The sequence below is a fragment of the Mastacembelus armatus genome, chromosome 8, assembly GCF_900324485.2.
Source record: "Mastacembelus armatus chromosome 8, fMasArm1.2, whole genome shotgun sequence".
Taxonomy (NCBI): Eukaryota; Metazoa; Chordata; class Actinopteri; order Synbranchiformes; family Mastacembelidae; genus Mastacembelus; species Mastacembelus armatus.
The window spans coordinates 1,118,887-1,141,651 of record NC_046640.1 but is presented as its reverse complement, the minus strand read 5'-3'; the positions used below and the strand labels follow the sequence as shown (position 1 = coordinate 1,141,651).

The 22,765-nt window shown below is 39.5% G+C and overlaps 2 protein-coding genes across 3 annotated transcripts; one reads left to right on the top strand and one right to left on the bottom strand.

Moving 5' to 3' along the window:
- Positions 1-5,321: 5,321 nt before the first annotated feature.
- On the bottom strand, positions 5,322-19,435 carry cln3 (CLN3 lysosomal/endosomal transmembrane protein, battenin). 2 transcript variants are annotated; one of them, XM_026325803.1, is made up of 16 exons: positions 19,293-19,435; positions 19,164-19,200; positions 17,922-18,018; positions 17,753-17,836; positions 17,186-17,265; positions 16,483-16,568; positions 12,419-12,491; positions 11,787-11,930; positions 10,710-10,843; positions 9,480-9,532; positions 9,332-9,400; positions 7,710-7,765; positions 7,514-7,607; positions 6,560-6,700; positions 5,902-6,058; positions 5,322-5,812 (listed from the first exon to the last, which is right to left on the bottom strand). In XM_026325803.1, exons 1-15 carry the CDS (start codon positions 19,333-19,335, stop codon positions 5,942-5,944), a joined length of 1,308 nt encoding a protein of 435 aa, XP_026181588.1. In that variant the 5' UTR covers positions 19,336-19,435; the 3' UTR covers positions 5,322-5,812; positions 5,902-5,941. The 2 variants fall into 2 exon arrangements, with proteins under 2 accessions (XP_026181588.1, XP_026181589.1); XM_026325804.1 differs by having other exon boundaries at positions 5,322-5,807.
- A 405-nt stretch (positions 19,436-19,840) lies between these two features.
- On the top strand, positions 19,841-22,765 carry LOC113141405 (tryptase-like). Its single transcript, XM_026325805.1, has 5 exons — positions 19,841-19,965; positions 20,506-20,680; positions 21,245-21,522; positions 21,739-21,878; positions 22,425-22,765. The coding sequence occupies exons 1-5, from the start codon at positions 19,914-19,916 to the stop codon at positions 22,611-22,613; spliced, it is 834 nt and encodes a 277-aa protein (XP_026181590.1). The 5' UTR covers positions 19,841-19,913; the 3' UTR covers positions 22,614-22,765.

Genomic DNA, 22,765 nt, shown 5'->3' with positions numbered 1-22,765 from the left:
GTTCACTTATCTCTCTTCATGTACAGTAGTCAAATTAAGAAAGACCGTCTTAATTTTTTTTTTTTTTCCTGGATATGGACTAAGTTTGTCTTTTGCCGGACAAGCCAGTAATGCAAGTCGAGGCACGTTCCTTGAAATCACAGGTTTCCTGGTGAAAGCACAAAAACAGCATAATAGTCTCAAAGGTAAGTTCTCAAGTAGTTTCAGGCAAGAATCAAGTCAAATGGCTGAAGAGTGTTAACGGGAGCATTAACCACAAACTGGCAAGGAATGAACTGTTCTTCCTAAAAGGTGCAGTTGGCAGGTGCAATGAATCAAGCAATTAGGTCAATATACTTAAGGAAACCAAGCGCCGGCAGGAAGTAATGTCCAAAAAATAAAAGCCTCTGGAGGAAGTCCATAATCCCAGAAACCTAAAAGTCTGTAGTTACTAAGTTATTTGACTTTGAGCTGTGAGCTGTGATGTAGGTTTATCAGAGGCAAAGGACCTGTGCTTCCTCACACACCACACACTGTGAAGGTTGTATATGCTATTAAAGACTTAATTTTCTATCTTAAATTTACTTGTTTTTACTTTACATGATAATTACCAGCAAAGACGGAACGTAAGATTGACAGACGGATCGGGGCATCGGCAGCAGTAATGCGGTCGGTGTACCGGTCCGTTGTGGTGAAGAAAGAGCTACACCGGAAGGCGAAGCTCTAGATTTACCGGTCAATCTACGTTCCTACTCTCACTTATGGTCATGAGCTTTCGGTCATGACCGAAAGGACAAGATCGCGGATACAAGCGGCTGAAATGAGCTTCTTCCGCAGGGTGGCCGGGCGCTCCCTTAGAGATAGGGTGAGGAGCTCGGTCACCCAGGAGGAGCTCGGAGTAGAGCCGCTGCTCCTCCACATCGAGAGGAGTCGTTTGAGGTGGCTCGGGCATCTGTTTCGGATGCCTCCTGGGCGCCTCCCTGGGGAGGTGTTCCGGGCATGTCCCACTGGGAGGAGGTCCCGGGGAAGACCCAGGACACGCTGGAGGGACTATGTCTCCCGGCTGGCCTGGGAACGCCTCGGTGTCCCCCCGGAAGAGCTGGAGGAAGAGTCCAGGGAGAAGGAAGTCTGGGTATCTCTGATTCGGCTACTGCCCCCGCGACCCGGCTGGATGGATGGATGGATGGATTACCCGCAATGTTGTATGGTTTAGAGACAGTGACACTGAGAAAAAGACAAGAGGAAGAGCTGGAGGTAGCAGAACTATTAGAGATAAAATTCATCAAATGCTTCCTATAGCTGCCATAAATGAATCTTCTACTACAGTAGCTCTTGAATCATCTGTAGGACCTCAGTTATGTTTAGACTGCTTCTCTCCTATAGATCTCTCTGAATTTACATCAGTAGTTGCTTCATCGAAATCATCAACGTGTCTCTTAGACCCCATCCCGACTAGACTGCTTAAAGGCACCCTGCCATTAATGAACTCATCTTTATTGGACTTGGTAAATTTATCTCTAGTATCAGGCTACGTACCACAGGCCTTTAAGACTGCAGTAATCAAACCTTTACTCAAAAAGCCTAGTCTTGATCCAGGAGTCTTGGCTAATTATAGACCAATATCCAACCTACCATTTATTTCTAAAATCCTAGAAAAAGCTGTTGCTAAGCAGCTATCAGACCACTTACACAGGAATGAACTATTTGAACTAATGAACTAGTCAGTATTTAGAGCACATCATAGTACAGAAACAGCACTGTTAAAAGTCACCAAAGATCTTCTCTTAGCCTCAGATAATGGACTGGTTTCTATACTTGTCCTCCTAGACCTTAGTGCTGCATTCGACACTATTGACCACAACATCTTATTACAGAGACTGGAGCATGTGACTGGTATCAGAGAAACAGCGTTAAAATGGTTCCAATCCTACTTATCGGACAGATTCCAGTTTGTTCATGTCCATGATGAACCTTCCACACGAACAAAAGTTAGTTATGGAGTTCCACAAGGCTCTGTGCTAGGACCGATTCTGTTCACCCTGTACATGCTTCCTCTTGGTTATGTCATTAGGAAGCACTCTATTAATTACCACTGCTATGCAGATGACACTCAGTTGTATCTATCTATTAAACCTGTTAACACAAACCAGTTAACCAGACTTCAAGCGTGTCTAACTGACATAAAGGCCTGGATGACCAGTCATTTTCTACTTTTAAATTCAGAGAAAACAGAAGTTACTGTATTTGGGCCTAAAAACCTCAGAAATAACTTTTCTAAAATTATAGCTACTTTAGATGGCATAACCCTGGCCTCCAGCACTACTGTGAAAAACCTTTGGAGTTATTTTTGACCAGGACATGTCCTTTAACTCACACATAAAACAAATCTCTAGAACTGCATTCTTTAACCTGCGCAACATTTCCAAAATTAGGAACATCCTGTCTCAAAATGATGCAGAAAAACTAGTCCATGCATTTGTTACCTCAAGGCTAGATTACTGTAACTCATTACTATCTGGATGTCCCAGTATCTCCATAAAAAGCCTCCAGTTAATCCAGAATGCTGCAGCCAGAGTCCTGACAGGAACTAGCAAGAGAGATCATATTTCTCCTATATTGGCTTCTCTTCATTGGCTCCCTGTAAAATATAGAATAGAATTTTAAATCCTTCTTCTCACATACAAATCCCTTCATAATCAAGCTCCTACATACCTTAAAGATCTCATAGTACCATATTATCCCAATAGACCACTTCGCTCTCAGAGTGCAGGTCTACTTGTGGTTCCCAGAGTTTCCAAGCAGAATGGGAGGCAGAGCCTTTAGCGATCAAGCTCATCTCCTGTGGAACCAGCTCCCAGTCTGGGTTCAGGAGGCAGACACTCTCTGTACTTTTAAGGCTAGACTTAAAAACTTCCTCTTTGACAAAGCATATAGTTAGGGCTGGCTTCAGTTAACCCTGAACCATCCCTTAGTTATGCTGCTATAGGCCTAGACTGCCTGAGGACCATCGGTGCACTGAGCTCCGCTACCCTAACCCCACACCACCTTCCCTTCCCTTCCCGTCTCTTCCTCTCCTCCCCCCTCACCTGTATATTCCACTATTGAATGTCACTAACCTTGTGCTCTCTCTCTCCCCTAGTTTGTGCTCTCTCCCTCTCTCTCTGTCCTCTCTCTCTGTACCTTCTGCAGGTGTCCCTGGTCCTGGAGCTGTATATCGCTGATGTGCAGTTACTGGCCCCACCAACCTGCAGTGTCTATTTGTTGTTTATTGTTGCTGTTCTTATCTCTCTGCTCTATCCACTCACCCCAACTGGTCGAGGCAGATGGCCGCCCAAACTGAGCCCATTTCTGCTGGAGGTTTTTTTTTCCGTTAAAGGGAGTTTTTCCTCTCTACTGTCGTTAAGTGCTTGCTCATAAGGGATTTGATGGGTTTTTAGTTTTAGTTTTTGTAAAGTGCCTTGAGATGATTTGTATTGTGATTTGGCGCTATACAAATAAAATTGAATTGAATTGAATTGAATTTAAACAAGGACGGTTTTATAATAATGTGAAGTGAAACAAAATTATGAAAATGATTAGTAGCAGGATCATATCAAATGTTGGTAGCTGAGCCATATTTAAGAGAAAACAGGCTGTGTACATGGACAAAATATATTAGGACATAAAATGTTATTGTGTTGACTCTTACATGAAAACTACTATTACTAATTACTACTGTATTGCTTGTAGCATATGCATTTTTGATCAATTTCTTACTGTTTTCACAGTAACAGTAACTTAAAGGGCAAAACAGAAGCAGCAATATACATCAGTTAATTAAGCAATAACTAACTGATGTATGAGTTTTATCTGTTGACATCAGGGAATCAGCCCTATTTTAAAAACCCATTAAGCCAAAAAATGATGCTGTATTGTTGGCTGAACTCATGAGTTGTGTGTCCAAAAAGTGTGGATGCAGAATCAATATGTAGTAGTGGTATAATAGAGATTAAATGTCTCCATCATCAGTTGTAAATGTTAACAGCAGAATGTTTAATTTTCATTATACATGTGTTCTCTAAGACCTTAACTACTAGCCAGTTATATTCTTAAAGTTGCACATGGTCATTCTGTAAAATGACCTGTATGAGGTCAGTTAGAAGGTCAGCTCTTGTGTTGGAGAATGCTGGATGGTCAGTTCAGATTCAATGTTTGCTGACAGCTAACAGGAAGCTCTTCAAGCTATAGGACAAGACCGAGATATGGTAGGTGTCATTTTTTAAAAACAGAATACTGAATCATGTTTGCTTAATGAAGAGTTTTAAAATAAAATGTAAATGTAATAAAATATTCTGATTATGTAAAATATGTAGATTTTTATTTAGATGCAAGTTCAGACTGCATTTCTGCATTTTGTGTAGCTATAGCTGCAGGAGGCATCAACTGAAAACATCCTCTCCTGCTGTCACTGCTACATACTAAAAGCTTTCTGTGTAGCAGTTTCAGGACAAGCATTCTTGTTTAATACTAAGCTCAGTGCACCACAAATATTAGACCAATATTAGATTTGGACAAAACAAGCTGTGGAGTTCTACATGGATCTGTTTTAGGACCATTACTTTTTATTTTATACATCAATGACATCTGCAAAATATCTAAAATTTTACAAATTTTGTTGTTTGCTGATGGTACTAGACTAGAATTTATTAGAGATCAGTATAAAGGGAGAAATGGTTAAATTGATATATTTTTGGAAATCGAAAAAAGGATGAATATAAGAGCTATTGATAGAGATGATATTGAAAGAATTTTGGATGACAAATTAAACTGGAAAGCTGACATAGACAATGTAAAAAATAAAGTATGCAAAAGTATCGGTGTTCTGTATAAAGAAATGTTACACTGTTCATCTGTTACGGTTCTGCCAGGTTTTCCCCCTGGCAATCACCTCTATTCATCTCACCTGTGCCCAAGTCCCTCACCTGCACCTCATCTGAACTCTCCCTCTGGTATATATACATTTCCCACACTCCAGTCTCCGTCCGATCTCGTAGTGAAGACACGGACCTTGACTCCCTAAGAACTCCTAAGTTTACCTGTGCCTGTTTCCTGGTTTTGCTCTTGATTCCTGTTCTTACCCCGCAATAAACAACCTTGGTTATGTTCCTTACCCCTGTGTCTGCCTGTGAGCGTTACATCATCTCTGCATATGCTGTCAAGCTGTTTAATTTATCCATATTTTGGATACTGCACAGAAGTCTGGGGTAACACTTAACCAAGTAACATCAAATCTTTGTTTTTATTGCAGAAAAAAGCAGCAAGAATTATCATTAAGAAAAGAATTAGAGAGCATATCAGTAGTCTGACAGTTTGACAGCTGAAGTTTAATGATTTGGTTGATTTAAAAACTTTGTTAGTTATGTGGAAAAATAAAAATAAAATTCTACCTGAAGGTGTGCAAGAGTTGTTTAGTTGGGTATCAGAGGAAGCAGGCCATAAAAGGCAATATTATTTTACACCTGTATTTGTACGCACCACATCAAAACAGATGTGTGTTTCTCTTTATGGAGCAAAGTTATGGAATTCACTGGACTCTGAAATTAAAGCTTGTACAGATGTTGGTAAATTTAAGAAAATGCACAAGGATAAAATACTGACATAAAAAATGAATTATGAAAAACATTATTAATGATGCTTTCATAGTGCCTTCCTGGTGTATCATGGAGACTCTCACAATGACCAGAACTGTGGGCCAAAAAGCAGCATCTGTTGATTGCTGGGAGTTGGTGAAAGGGATGGCCTGGTAAATCCCCATCTCTCTGGATGGCTCATTTGTGATGGTTAGGGATCTGTGCTGAATACAGGAGAGTCAGTGTTTTAATGTAGGAGTAGAGATTCCTTTTTCCAATTCATATAAAAATTTCTCAGGTACATCACACCCACATCTTGCTTATTCATCCTGTAGATCAGATTGTGGGCTGGGTCACAGATTACAGAAGTATCTGTGGACAGGGAAAGCACTGAGTCCAGCTAGTGCTATACCCAGACTGTCTCCTACACTGGCAGCAGCCATGGCAAACTCCCTCTGTCTGTCCTCAGTCTGTGGGAGTAGAGAGAGAAGTCAGGATGGAATCAACAACATACCCCAGCTAGTGTAGGCTGAAAAACAATACAGCTACAACTCCAGCACACTGCTAATTAGGCATCAGTGGGTACATTAACATACATAGAAAACCCCCTTTTGACCCCAATAGTCAGGCAAAAATTTTTAAATATAAAGTGTGAATGGAATGACATAGTATTTAAAGCAGACAACAAACATGATAACTCATATCACACATATTCAAATACCAATGAAGGCTTTGTTAAAAACATTTTTTGTATGAAGGAATTACACATACATTGGCATGCTCAAAATACTGTTAGTTTTTTTTTCTTCAAATCACTGTTAGACTATTCACTAAACTACTGAGTTACTGGAGGTTAATGTTTAAGTATAGAAATTTTGATGTGATAATGAAAAGATCACTTCAGTTCACCTCTCGGAAATGACAAGTGACTACACAAAGCAACAAATCAATGAGCAGAACGTGGACCTGACCTCTTTACTGATGAAGTAGAAGGTGTTGACATATGCAGCTCCACCCAGCAAACCCTCATAGAAGACAATAGGAAACACTACCCAGGCACTGCACAAAAACTGGTAACGCACAGCAAACAGAAGCAGCACTGCATTTACCACCTGTCGAGATGAGAGAATGGGCAGTTTGTTCGGAGCTCTCTCTAAGCATAACATTGATTAATTCATTTAACGCAGGTTCCTTATTTTAGTGCTCCTCAGTTGACCCAGAAGTTGTGTTGGTCCTCCATTACGAAGGACATCACAAAACTATTATTTCTGCCCTGAGGTGCGAGGAGGCCTGGCGAAGTAAGAACTGAGGATATATGAGTGCATCCTTCACAAAAGATTGACAGATTGACACACCCATTAATTGGAAATCAGTTTCTGATTGGACGTTTCACAATAGGGATTGGAAGAAAGGATGTCAATTAAAATATGTTTCCTGGTTCCCCAGTCCTCCTCGCTTCTTTTCCTTGTATATATGGGAAAGATGCAATATGGTCACCATACACCCTTTTAGGGACAATACTGCAAGTTTCAAAAAACACAAGTTACCCTTTAAGTTTTATCGATTCTTTATCCAATTGGAAATTAATTATGCAAAGTGGCAATGCAATATTCAATTCACTTTGAATTATTTTGATTAAAAATTTAAACAACTGCATGTCATATTGCCAAGGGATTTTGGTCTCTTCATTCAATTTGCAATTCATTTTGCAATTGGCAATTCAATTTGCAATTGCATACAATCGATTTAGTTGTTTAAGTTTAAGTTTAACCAAAATGGATTGCGTATTGAATTGCCACTTTGCATACCGAATTGCCAATGGCAAAATGCACTGCAAATTAGATACATAACACTTTTATATTTTTAAGGTGTGTAACTGTATTTCTTTATAAACACAAAAAAGCCAGCTATTCTGTACTTCTCACCTGTAGCAAAGAGAGGGCACACAATTTCCTGATCTTCAGGCAGCACAAAGAAGATCGAGACACCAGCACACCAAACTGGTATAGTGTCTGGTACCTGAAAAAAATCACAAATAATGACTAAATTGAAATCTATGGCCTTAGATAATTTAACTCAAGTAATTCCTTCAGAGTACTAGTCCCTATAAGGTTAACTGACCAGCGGTACTGCTCTGCATGGGACAGGTAAAAGTTTGGGAAGTACAGGAGTTCCATCTGAAGAAGGAAATGTTTTGTTCATGATTATCAATATTTAAATAGGCCCCAAATATATGAAAATTACACCTTATACCTCTATACAGCTTCAGACTGGCTACACACAAGACAATTTTAAGTCTGATTTTGGGCACAATTTTCCCCCTCCAGTGATCATGGGGGCATGGCCTGATTCAAAGCTTGTTGCAACCAAATAATAATCCTAAAGAGCGTAGTGTCATTTCGATTATTTTACTACTCCTGATCGAGTTGGACCCTTGATCGTATTGATATTTACTATTACTAATCGGGGAGGCTCTGATGGAATGCACTCAAAAGCAAATGAGAGCAAGCAGTCTGGCAAACTTGATATTGCGTACTTCTACAGCTCTCAAACAGAGCAGCACATCACAACACAAGTTAAGCCAAATGGAACACTTAAAGAGAAGACGAGCTTGTTGAATGATGGCAACAACATGAGTGTCTGTTTACTGTATCGTGCAAGACATACCATGACACAGCAGTCATGTTTGATCACATGATTTCTGTGAACTCTTATGTCTGCGTCGGCAGCTGTGTCAACTGTCTGGTTGAATCATCTAGTGTATGCATTCATATGGAGCCAGAACATGGACACTAAACTTTGGCACTAAAAAATAACACTTGGCACTGAAAACAAAATCGGAACTGAAAAAAAAAAAAAACTTTGACACTATGATGTTTTAGACATCCTCAAATATAGTTTTTATTAGTAAGAATAATAATAAGACAGCTGTGTGGTTCCTCTACATGATGAAACGGCTTTACTATAGACAACTCTCACTGCATAACCGCATGAATTTAGCTGGAGCTCCCAAACTGCAAGTCGGTCTCTATCCTGTTTTTTCCTGCTGGTACAAAGTTAACTGTAGCTTTTAACCTGCTTAATAATGTTATATTGGTTTTGGCAGACAAGGACAAACTATGAGCATTAACTATGATGGTTAGGGTTGGCACATATTTTGTGTTGGTACACATATATGAGAACTTGTGCAGCAGTAGCAGTCACACTGGCCTCTGAACTGAAGCAAAAAAAAAAGTCACCATAGGGCGGGAGACTCAGCTAACTTAGCTAATTACCATTAACCACAGGTTAGCTGACTAGATAACTAGCTGAGACCCTGTGATAAGATATAACTAACTTTAGCAACTAATATAATGTCAATAAGGGAGCCTAGGTTGTTAAAAGCTAACTTCACACCAGACATCCACTGAAAATCAGAACATAGTCATTGATAAAAATACCTGCCATTGAAAAAAACGTATTCAATGCCAATTTTTTTTTTTTTAGTACAAATCCTTCAATGCCAGTGTTTTATTTTTCAGTTCCAATTGTGTTTTCAGTGCCAAAGTTCAACTGTCACTGTTCTGGCTCCATACGTTCAGAGGATTATAATGTTAAACACTGGTCTGTGGTCCTCCACGTTTGTAAAATTGGTGAAGATTTGAAAATCATCTAGTGTGTAGCCACCCTAACCCAGAAGGAAGTCTGGTTTGAACAACATGCAGTAAGATGAATGTAATACCAGATGGCAACAGAGAACTTACTAAGCCCTGGTTGATGAAGTACTCAGCAAAGTAGACCACTCCCAGGGGAATCACAAACTTCAACAAGCCCTGGTCACAGGAACCAAGAGGAATAATCATGTAACCATACAAATGCCTGTAAAAGTTTGTATATAAAGACTACACTTACTTTGATGACATAGAGTTGCTCTGTGAAGGTGAGAGGTCCAGCACTCCTGTCCTCTGTTACATTAAGGGGGAAGAGAACATGGCCTGTGTAATTATTCAATGACAAACAGCAGTGCTTTAAAATTACCACACACTGTGCTACAGTGGGAGAGGAATCAACAATGTCCTTCATATGTGTGTGAAAAATTAGAATCAAAGCTTCAATGTAGAGAAGTATCATACACACAAATTTGTTGGAAGCAGGGGAAATGCTGGCCAGTACCAGTCTGACATTTGCAGGTTTGGGGGTATTTATGTCTTGGAGGTATTTATTGATAAAGACTGGCACATCCCACACATTTCATGAGGCACAAACATGTCGACTGATGCAGCAGTGTGGCTGCACTTAGTAGCTCTCAGACAACACAGAGGTCTACAGCACAGTCAAATAAGTCAAACCAGGTTCTAGATTTACAGAAATGATGGTATGTACACCAAACTCACTGTTGGGTTTTGTCACTGAATGTGATTTCTGTAAAAGCAGCAAAAAGTAGAAAATCACCAGCCTTATTGTTCATCACAATGAACAAAATGATTCTTTGCATTCTTTGCATGCTCTCATAGACACATTTTTGGCTGGAGCAGACGGCTGTTTTCAGCAATAAAAAATCTTACCATGTTTTTGTGATACATCACAAAACTGCACTACTGCTTTGGTGTTCATTTTTATTTAATCAGCCAAGTATGTATTTCTTGTGATGTGCAGGATGTAATGTGACAAGTCTATATTCTAATTCACAAACAGAAGAGAAAATCTAACACAATCTGGATGGTGAACTCAGTGCAACATGTTCTGTGGTTTTTTGTTCAGGCAACTATTTTGTCGTGGTACCAAACCTGCTGCCTATAATGTTTAATGTTAATTGTAATTAATGTTTACCAATGATTGATTCCCAAGGTGTCTTAATGTCTAACTAATTAGTAATGTGGAGTGACATATTTTGTAGAATAACACAAAATCTTCCTTTTGCCACCTAAAAAACTAAATTTAAAACCAAACCTTCTCTCAACCTCTAAATGTCATATTACATACTTTAATAATATCCAATTAGATTAAGGTTTTGCAAAATAATGTAACATTGCATTTTTCAGCTGTGCAGTTAGTTTTCCTCACTTACCAACAAACAACACATCAGTGGATTTTTAGAAGTATTTTAAATTAAATTTTGTAATGCAAATTTGTGACATGCACCTGGGGTTGATTTATCCTGCTCCTCGTCTTCTGACCCATCCACGAGCCGCCGTCTATCCTCTGAGCTTACAGCTACATAATTCCTGCTCTTCCATTGAGGTAATGACGGTGGAGGTACCAGCAAGAAGAAATAGCTGGTGGTGGTTTGTTAGACGATGGCAAGACGTTGGCCAATATGTTGGTAGAAGCAAAGATATGAGAACCAGGAAAAATGATTTAAATGAAGAGACAAGACCAAATGACCTAAGAAAAGGTCACATTTAAAACTGAACAGAAAACATCTGCAATATACAGATACAGGTTTTATTATCCTGTAATGCCAATTCCTAGAAATAGGAGCCGGTGCCTTTGGTCTTTTTCATGTTTACTGTTAAAACTTTGACTCTACCCAGGCTTTCTGACATCAGAGCCAACTTTTTTTGGAAGAAATTATAAGCATGTTAAAGCTCTGACTACTGTATGTAATTATCACTGTGGAGAGTTCATAGTGTCAGTTGTTCAGTATTGACTGCACTGGAAAATACATTTTTAATTTTAAATCCATAACTGCCACACTAAATACTTGGTTACTGTTTTAAGGGATGGGAGAGACAGAGGTCAGCCACCGTGACCTTACAGGTCTAATCTCATAGCCGAGTTAGTTGGTAGCCGACAGCCTAAACTACACCTGTGTTCCACAGTGCAAATGTTATTAAAAAGGCCGTTAAATGGTTAATGCATTATTTAACTATTTAACATTTATTTAACATTGAGGTTTTTTCCTGATGTTAGTGGGGGAAGTCTTTACTTCCGTTTTTACTCCTCTAGATATAGTGTAATGTCTAGTAGTGTAGTGTCTAGATGTAGTGTAATATCCAGCCAGCATAAAATAAATGATCTATTAAAAAACTTTAATTTAAAGAAACTAAAACTTGCTGCGTACACTGTTCCTACATGCCTTTAAGTACCAGCTGATAGTGGATGGTAAAAACGATTCCTACTTCATTTCATATAACAGCCCTTAGAAAGTGAGGCTAACAGGAAATGAATAAAGTTTCTTATTAAAGACACAAATAATGTCTGTGCTTTCATGCTTACCTAATTAGCATAGTCACTGGGACTACAAGCATGATGAGCAGTGTGGTCTGGGGTGACAGGCCGATTTGGGTGAGGCCTGAATAAAGGAAGGATCCAGCAACACCAGCAGCCCCGGTACCTGAACCCCAACCTTGCAATACGTCCCTGAGGCAGGCACAAAACCAAAAGTTCACAATCTAAACTAATAAAGACTTCATTTAACAACCAGTAAAAACACTTACTGGCAAAAACACCTGACTTTCCTCAGAGTTCTTAAACAGGAAGACTTTTTAAAACACTTCCTGTCGACAGATCTGTGGAAGGCCATTTTTGTCAGGTAAGGAATGATTTTTTAAATCTTTAAATTGATATAACATAATCTATTATTTTATTTTCTGACTTCTGACATGACAAACCAATAACAAAACTTTGCCCTAAAGGCAGAACACAGTGAAAATGTGGGAAAATGGTCATAAGTAAATCAGATAATTTTCAACTTGTAGTAATGGAGGGAAAACATGTACAAACACTGGTGGTGATTTAACTGATACATTCTCACTTTTAAAATAGATACAGTGCCCTAACGTCTAACCCATTTCTATTCACAGATCTAAATTTTGTCATTTGCTAGAGTTCATGGGAAAAGTGTTTACCTGGTGAAAAAGACAGTGAGAGAAAGGAAGGACAGTTCTCCCAGTCCAGAGCTGAAACTGGCAAAGATCACTCCTGCAAATACAGTGGTGGACAGTTTATTTGACTGAGTGAAGGACAGAGATGTCGTTAAAATGTTCATAAAGTACAGGCACACAGGACGGCTTACTCTTTTGTTTAACAAGGAAGAATTACCTATAGAATTTAAGCCGTAGCTGATCTAAATGTTTGATCACAGTCTATTTAATACATTTACTAAAGGGAGATCTGAATTATTTACATATCCCTTTTAGATTACTGCTATAATTAGATGCAGTCATGTTCTCTCTGCCTTTTTACTTCTTTACAATTGCTCAACAGGCCCAATTCATATTTAGCAGTTTGGGATTTTTGTTTTTGACCTGGTCATTCAGAATCATGACCATTTACTGCTAATTTAAAATATAAAGTATAATTTCCTACTAGTGACAATGTCAGTCCAACGTAGTACTCTTGCTGGCACAAACAAATTATTATCATTAAAATTCCATTATGAACTAATCCCATCCATCCATTAATGATCTATCTCTCTCTCTCTCTCTATCTATCTATCTATCCCCGTATTGAGAAACCCAGGGAGTTGGAGTGGATCCCAGGTGACATTGTGTGAGAGGTGAAGTATACCCTGAGACAGACAAGCATTCACACCTACTGGTCACCACCAACCTAAACTGTTTGTGTCTGGACTTTGAAGCTGAATTACCCCAGTGAAAACCCACATAGACACAAGTATAACAACCAAACTCCACAGAGAAAGGTTCAAATTAAGAACCTTCTTGATGTGGAGCCACAGTCAGTGGGTGATTTTTTAAAGTTTAAATGTGGGGAGGACACGATCATGGGCACTGCAAAGCTTGTTGGTAAAAGATGTTTCAAACCAAAGGAGCCAACACGTCCAAGCTTTTCAAAGTACCTCGTCTACAGATTTGTAGAAATAATTTGAAGAGTGACAGGGTAGTTTTTTTTTTTAATGTGATTGATAACATTTGCCAAGTCAAAGGAGTGTGACACCATCAATTTGATGAGGAAACTAAGGGCAACTGTCTAATTTAAGTCCTTAGCTGTGATTGTAATAAACAAAATTCTCTCTTGTTGTTTTATTGCTTTTTTTTCAGATTCTCCACAGCACCGACACTGTCAAAATATGTTTTCTTTGTTTTGTGTTTATTAAGTTCCATGTTCTTTCATCTATTATTCCATTACTTTTTCCTGATGGTTTAGTTTTTCCCATGGTATTGTTTTAAATAAATAAATAAATACATTTTATTTCATGGCGCCTTTCAAAGTCTCAAGGTCACCTTACAGATAGAAAAGGAAGCATACAGCATGATATACATAGAGTGCATTAAAACAACAGTAACAAGAATACATAAACGGCGGGAGAGAATGTAAAGGCAAAAGCGTGGATTATCTAGGAAGTGGGCGAAGTACAGTACAAGTAAATTGAAATACAGAAACCCAGATGACAGAACAACAAATATGAAACAGTATGAGACAATATGAAATAGGCAGAGGGTGGTAGGACATCACGGGCTGCTTTGAGAAGTTAAGAGAGTTAGGTGGAAAACGCTATACGGAACAGATATGTTTTGAGTGATGATTTAAAAGTTGATAAGTCCGGAGACGACCGGATGCGATGAGGGAGAATGTTCCAAAGGCGGGGCGCAGTGTGGCTGAAGGATCTAGCGCCCATGGTGGCCAGGCGCGCTGTAGGGGTGCAGAGGAGAGTGGAACTGGAGGAGCGGAGAGGACGAGGCGGAGAATAGATATGAAGTAGTTCAGTGATGTATGGTGGGGCAATAGAGTGGAGGGCTTTGTAGGTGAGAAGGAGGATTTTATAGTTTATACGGAAGGACACAGGGAGCCAGTGAAGTTGTTTAAGGACAGGGGTGATATGATGTGAGGATGGAGTTCTGGTGATGATTCGGGCAGCAGAGTTCTGGACAAGTTGAAGTTTGCGAAGTGATTTGAGAGGTAGACCAGTGAGGAGTGAGTTACAGTAATCCAAACGAGAGGTGACAAAGGCGTTAATGAGTATTGCCGTGCTATCGGTGGTGAGTGAGGAACGGATGCGGTTTATGTTACGGAGATGGGAGTAGGCCGACCGGGTAGTGGTATTGATATGCTGAGTGAAGGAGAGAGTACCGTCTAGGATGACACCCAGGCTTTTAACTTGGGGGGAGGGGAGGACAGTATTGTTGTCAATTTGAATGGAGAAGGTGCTGGTTTTAGAAAGGGTGGATCTGGTGCCCACGAGGAGAATTTCAGTTTTGTCAGGGTTGAGTTTCAAAAAGTTATGGGTGAACCAGGATTTGATATTATGTAAGCAGGTAAGGAGGGAGGGAGGGGGGAGGGTAGAAGATGGAGCAGCAGAGAGGTAGAGCTGGGTGTCGTCTGCATAACAGTGGAAATTGATGTTATGTTGCCTAAGGATATTTCCGAGAGGAAGGAGATAAATAATAAAGAGGAGGGGCCCCAGGACAGAGCCCTGAGGCACGCCACAACTGACAGTAGAGGGCTGGGAGTGGAAGTTCTGGAGATGGACGGACTGGGTGCGGTCAGATAGGTAGGAGGTGAACCATGAGAGGACCGAGCCGGCTATGCCGATGGAAGCAAGGCGATGGAGGAGAATATTGTGTGAGATGGTGTCAAAAGCTGCAGTTAGGTCAAGGAGGATGAGGATGGAGACAAGGCCAGAGTCTGCGGCTACTAGGAGGTCGTTGGTGATTTTGACCAGGGCAGTTTCAGTGCTGTGAAGTTGGCGGAAACCAGATTGAAAGTGTTCGTATAGGCTATTGGCGGAAAGGTGGGTATGGACCTGGTGGTGAACAACTTTTTCCAGGATTTTGGAGAGGAACGGGAGATTGGAGATAGGGCGGAAGTTGTTAAGGTCGGCAGGATCGAGACCAGGTTTTTTTAGAATTGGTGAGATGATGGCTGTCTTGAGTGATGGGGGTACGATGCCAGAACTGAGGGAAGTGTGAATAATGTGGGTAAGATGAGGAAGGAGAGAGGGGAGACAGAGCTTGACGAGGTTGGTTGGTAGGGGGTCAAGTTTGCAGGTTGAGGGTTTGGATTTGAGGATCAGGGAAGAGATAACCGTGGTGGGTGGAATGATAAAACTCGAAAGCAGGGAGGATACTGGTAGAGAGGGAAGGGTACAGTGGAGGCAGTTTGCAGTGTCACAGATGGGGGGAAATTGCTGGTGTAGGGCTCTTGAGCTACTTAGGCAGGTATTGGTATCAAACTCATCGTTTAGGTATTGTGACAACACTATTATACAGTGTAATATCACTGGAGTGCCCTGAAGTGTCAGGCATTTCTGGCCAGAGGTGTTTGCTGCTTGTTATTTCCTAATTTTCTCTCTCATCATTGCCTGCCTGCTCTCACCTCTTGGCTATATGATAAAATCATAGAGTCATTGACCTTTGACAGTAACTGTGAACATTAATGATGGCTGCACTAATGTGGTTCACTACTGTGCATGCTGGCTCACTGACATGGCTGACTGGCACGTCCAAACAGAAGACAACAATAAAAATCTCATTACAGTTTTACTGTAATTTTTCTACAAGAAGTCATATTATCCAACATGAAAAAAGCCCTATTGTTTATTTTAAGGGCTTCTTCCAGAGCATTAGCTCACTCAAGTAGGGGAAAACATTTACTATATATTGAAGAGTGTAATACCAGTTCTTGCATGCACAAAATGAAACGCAATGCATTACAGGATTTTTAATATATAGCTGTAGCGAGTGTACATACTTTGCACACTACATTTTTTTCAACCCATTTGTGAGCACCATATAGTAGATAAATGACACTCATTGGAACATCTACAGATATCTTACAATCTTAATATAGTACAGCTGCTGCCTCTGAGATAAGACAACAGGAAATGAAAGCGAGCCAAAGATTTTAAGCTGTATCTAATCAATATTGTGAACTGAGAGCCACTTCCACTACAATGATGATAAATGCTATAACTGAAATAAATGAAAGCTCTGTAGAAAAAAGATGGCTTTACCTAAAATGCTCATCCACACAGCTGATGAGAATGACACAAGGAGGAAGCTTGTTGCTGCCATGACAGCACAGAGCAAAACTCGGATACTAAAGAAAAAGAAAAAGAGAATTTAGGAACCAAATATGAAATACAGTACAATATTTATGCAGCAAAAACACATTTAAGGACCATGATTTTATTCTACTAATATTCATTTCCCTCAGTTAATAGTCCTTTTTCAAACACACAGACTGCAATTTAAAGAAGCCAGATGCCAGATGAAGTGACATTTTTGACACTTAAGCAGTCTGACAGTAAAAATAAAGCCATAAAAGCCAGCACACACAAATGAAGACTGGATAAAAAGCACTGACAGGAGTCAAAAATGTTGCCAAAAAATACATAAAAATCACTGTTAACCTACTTTCACAAAACTCAACACCATTTTCTAAAATAAAATGATTTTGGCAACTGAGCCACTGAAAACACAATCCAAGGGGCCACCAGTACCAAGGAAGTGTTGATTTTATTGATGACATGATACAAAGTGCAAGCAACTGGGATTTTCTGTGAATGAATAATAGTATTTTTGGTCTTGAATTAACACTGCCAGCAGTTTATTGAAATCGATTATTCCCATTTAAAGGATCAGCATCCACCTCTGTCTCTGGGGCCACACAAAAGATTTTCATGAACATCTCTAGAAGAGTATTTACAGTCTTACCCATACGGTAGTTTGTGGATTACAAAGGGAGCACATATCTTGATGATAAGCGTTGGGAGGATGTCAGCTAAAAGCACAGCCTGAGAAATTAAAAACATCATGACTCTCATTCAGAGCTCAAAGAAATGCCAATAAACCTCCATAGCTATGTATTCACTGCACGGACATAAGAGTGGAATCAATTTCCTCATTCTACTGGGCAAGAAGATGAATAAGCATATTTTCCCAAAATGCGGACCACTTCCTCTAACATAGGCAGAGCAGCATAACATTTTATGAGAAACTGAGAACAGATCTAGATTATTCCCAAAAATGTATGCTAATTAACATATGTATCTTATTCCACAGTTTTTTGCTCATTACAGCAAAAGATACCCATCATATAATTTTTCAAGGAGATGGCTGCATGTATGCAAAGTACATTTGATATCTTTATTGTGCTATCTTTTAAAAAACAATTCATTCCTTTGTCGATGGCACAACGCTCATCACAACATCATTACTTTTTCTTACAATTGCATACGCTGATTAAGGTTATTCTGTGTTGTGTTACGAATCTCCATTTACCGCAGTAGAGATAGGATTGCAGTCATAGCGACTACTGTTGCTGCTGTTCCTACCATGGAAATCCACAGACAGGGTGAATGTTGTCTAGAGTTGAAAGAAGAAATGGGTGACATGAACAAAACACTTAATGATGTTAAACATAATATTTAAATACGAATTTGCTTCTTACAGATGCTGTGCCATTTTCTGACTCTTGTTTTTTGAGGATGTCATGCGCAGCGCTCAGCATTACTACATAGGCAAAGTTGTTGCACAGCCCCAGGAGCCTGAAAAGATCATAGAAGGGTTAGATAATTCAGTGTCAGCAAATTCAGGTGTATCATTATACTAAACCATAAACTTTTACTTTGAAAAAACAAACAAAATCAAAAGAACTCTTAGAAAGCTGCTATTTTTAGTCACCAGTCACCCTTCTTCAATTTTTAAATTTTCCATTTGTAAAAATGTTTTTTAATGTGAAAGTACTTTTAGATTTCCTGAATTCAAGAAATATGAATAAATTCTTTATTATTTATAGTTTTAAATTCTTAATGTATTAGTGTTTAATGTTGTCTTTACAAGATTTGTTACTAAATGAAAGAATATATGAGAAAACATTTTACCACTGGGACCTGCTGACTTATTCCAGGTGGTACTCAAAAGATTTCCTGGTCTGATACTCATAACATAATTGTGAAGCTAATGTTGCCTTTTCCTTTTCCTGTGTAGCATTGACTTACAAAAAAAGGATAGGATATCTGTATGTGATAGAATTTCAACCAACTCACAATGCTGCTTTTAATGACAAATAAAGACTATTCATTTTGCCCTTCCCTTATTGTTACTTTGACCTGTCAGTTGACACTTGTCTGAAACGTCATTTGAGTTTAGTTCTTTTTCTAAGTTGTTATAAGTTGCACTTCTTCAAATCCACCAACACAAGTTTCAGTGCCCTGTATGTGTTTCAGACTGTAGCTACCAGCAAGACAACGCGCTGAGGCAGCTTCACTGGTTTGCACTTCACTGGTTTGCACTTCACTTTCACAATGACCCTAAATTTCACATACAACACTGGATTAACAGGTTGCCATTTATAACAGTATAACACATATGGCAGCTTGTTTTAACATTTACGATATCTGTAATGTATCAACAACTGTCATTAAAGATATCCGTAATGTAACACATGTAATAGATGCGAAGTATATTTTGGGATATCCTAAACTAATATATTACTGGTCAATGTATATTATGTATAATACAATGTAATCGCAGATATCTGAAATGTGAAATCTATTTGATGATAAAACGTCTTGCCATGATAACATGCAGTTCTGAGAACTGGTAGAGTCTGGGGCCTGTTTATCGTCGCTGCAGGTCGGCAACAGCAAAGTCACTAGTTTGGAAAACTGGACTCGTCTGAGACACTCACCAGAATCCAGTACAGCTGCGCCAATGCGTGCAGCAACCTATAGGAATCAGACAAACAACATCTGTCAGTGTAAAGTCAGTGTCTGTCGTATGGTCTGGTCCAACAAGCAGCTGACAGAAGACAGCCCACCGTTGGAGGGATGTAGGTCCACGCCGGCGTCTGTCTGCTCCATGCTGAAAGCAAAGTGACGGGCCACGGACCAGCTCCCTACGGACCGTGGTTTCTGCAGCTTTAGCTGCTTTTTCTTCTCAGTAAACTCACCACAGTGTTTCATCTAAATAAAGTCCCGCGGAAACAAAACCAGCCTTAACAGTTCCTACTTATTGACGCTCCTCGGGAAACATAGTGTCCCGTTTATTGTTTTTTATTGGTATTTGTTATTTTTGTTTTTGTTATTTAAAAAAAACTCGCAAACAGACAGTTCTGTTTTCCGTAGCATCCGGCCGTAGTTCATCACAAGGCGATTATTTTAACAACCCTATTTAACATTTAAGACGCGATAAATATACAGTATGTACATATTCAGGTATTAGTTCATTTATTACTCAGTGGGTGTATATACTGTCCATAAATATGTTTTAAAAAGTTTAGAAAGTTGAAATATTGAAGCAAAATAAAAGTGGACTGGAGAATGGTTGAGGAGCCTAAATGTACTTTGTTGTGTGTGTTTTGGAAAGGAAGGACTGTGCTGATAAGACTGCATATATAAAGCTGCAGCAGCCTCCCTGCAGCCTACAGTGCCTCACAGCCATGGCTTTCTGCAGACTACTCACACTGCTGGTGCTTATCCACAACACTGGAGGTAAGAAAGACTAACACCATCATTCACACCACACCAGGACCTTACTTTGTTTATGGAGGTTTAATTTAATGAACCCAGCTCGGTTCAAAAGGTAACAAAATCCTCCAAGGTGCATCTCTAAAGCTCACTAATTTCCCCATTATTTAGGTAAATTATTTGTTCAGTCTGTTCAGTTTTTAGGTAATTGGATTTTGTTACCGTTGAACAGAACCAGACTAGCTGTTTCCATTCCTAGTCCTAAACTGGACCAACATTGCGCTGGGTGCAGTTTGATATGTAACAAACTAGTGGGAGAGTGGCTGTATGCTTATATCTAATATAGAGACATGAGAGTGGTAACAGTCTTCTCATTTAGCTTGTCTTTTAATAGGAAAGCAAAAGAAATGTCTAATGATGCAGTTATAGAAATTTGTTGGGAAGGGCCATTGATATGACTAACAAAACTGAATTGAATTAAAAAAACATTCAAATAAAATTTCCTAATGCTACTTCATAAATAGCTAAAGACAACCTTTATAAAGTTTGGTTATTACTTTTTAGACTTGTTTGGAGCTGAGGTGAGGAGCTCCATTGTCGGAGGGGAGAATGCTCCAGTTGGCAGATGGCCATGGATGGTCCACCTTAACATCACGTCTGACGGCAAAAACAAGTGGCGCTGTGGTGGCACCATTCTCAACAGTGAGTGGGTACTGACTGCTGCAAACTGCTTTGATGAGTAAGTCTGTGTCACTACTACTGTACTATTGCATCAAAGTATGTCAATGATCAAGCCCAGGGTAGATAGAAAAAAACATGGCACATATTCACACACATATTTATGAACGAATTCATTCTAGTCCGTCATAGTATCACAGTAAGACAGTATCAAACACACTAAAAAGGACTTACACTTTTAGTAAACATGCTACAGTGCTTATAATGAAGTTGCAATGGATTAGCACTGAGCCTGAAGAGAATATCTGCATGTTTAGCTGCTAAAGGCTCAAGTATATTCACTACACAGCCACTGACTTTTTGCTGAGCAGGTAATTTTGCTATTTTTTTCTAAAATATGTTTCTCGGACCTACCTAGCCAAAAACAAGAAATGACTGGCAAGAATAATTTAAAAAATATGAAATATTAAAAATATTAAAGATGAGTTCAAGACTATGTAGTTCAATATCATTATTCCCCTCAAGGTGCTTTACAACATACAGCCTATTCATGTTAGGGTTTTTACACTATATGGATGGTCGCCCATAAATGCAGTAAAACTAATGTGTGTCTTTGCATTGGCAGTCAGCGCAACCCTAATTATAGGCGTTCAATGGCTTGGGTTGGCTCACACAGCCTGCAAAAAGCATCTGCCCGATACATGGGCATATATCCTGCAATACGTCACCCAAGATACCAAAGCCTTGGTGGACGCTACATCAATGACATTGCCCTGGTCAAGCTGAAGAAAAACATCCAATTCTCAAATCATGTTCGTCCAGTGAGTCTGCCCAGTGTTGATGACAGCTTTGATTCATCATCTGAGTGTTGGATCACTGGATGGGGTTACATAGGGACTGAAGGTAAGGTCAGAAAGTAATGTCCAAAACTATGTGGGCTACTCCTTTATATCAGTGTAAGCCTATTCAATGACTGTTGCTTGGTTTGCATTGTTTTGTGGAGGGAGCTTCCTATCCCATACCAGAATGGCTAATCTGCAGGCAGAACTAACTGAGAAACAGAACTCATTTCTGATGATGATCATGTGCACATCTGTGTACATTTGTGTGTCCATGCAGATCCACTGCCAGATCCAGAAACCCTTCAGCAGCTGAAGATTCCCATCAACTCTCCAAGTGAGTGTAAGAAGCAGTATCCTGAGCTGACCTCTGACATGCTGTGTGCAGGAGAAACGACTGGGGGGAAGGACGCCTGCAAAGTGAGTTTTACAGTTTAATTCAGTGGAAAAGTAAATTCAAATATGTGTTTTCAATTATGAAGTACTGGTACTTGAATATTTCCATTTTATGTATTTTAACTTATATTCCCACTACATTTCAGAGGGTAATGTGATGGTTGCCATTCTTCTACATTTGTCTGACAGTTATGGTTTAATTTTGAAACAAATACAAATATTGCTAAAACCTTTGAGTAGTGGCCCATTTAAAGCAGTGTCCAGATGGGGCCCCTTGTCATTTGTGTTGTTAAGAGTTCTTTTATTGATACCATTTGCATATAAAACCATTACTTTTACTGGAATAGATTTCTGAATGTAGAACCTTTACTTCTAAGGAGTATTTTTACATTGTTGTGAATTCTCCTCCATTATTGAAAATGACTCTGAAAAGTCAGATTAATAACCTATTTCTTCAAAATTACTATATTTACCTGCAGTGTCAGCCCAACAAGGAGGGCTCCAAGTGAACAATGCAAAGTGTAAAGACTGCCTCAGTGATTGTGTATGTGTGTTTTTTGTTCTGCACAGGGGGATTATGGTGGCCCGCTGGTGTGTCGTGCAGCAGGTGGCTTCATGCAGGTGGGGATCATGAGTTATGGGAATCCTGGTGGTTGTGCCCTCCCAGGCCGCTCTGGTGTCTACACCCAAGTGTCCAAATATCTGGATTTCATCAACGACAACATCAACCGCAACGAGGAAGCTTCAGCTGAAGTCTAAATTTCCATCAAGCTGAGGCTGTCCAACTTGCTCAAGAACCCGACTTACTCTATAGCTTCTTTCCTGTCTGCAACATATACTCCATATTGTGCTTCATGCTGATTGACATTCAGTTCAACTTACTTCTTTGTATTAAAGCTTTAAAGCATTCA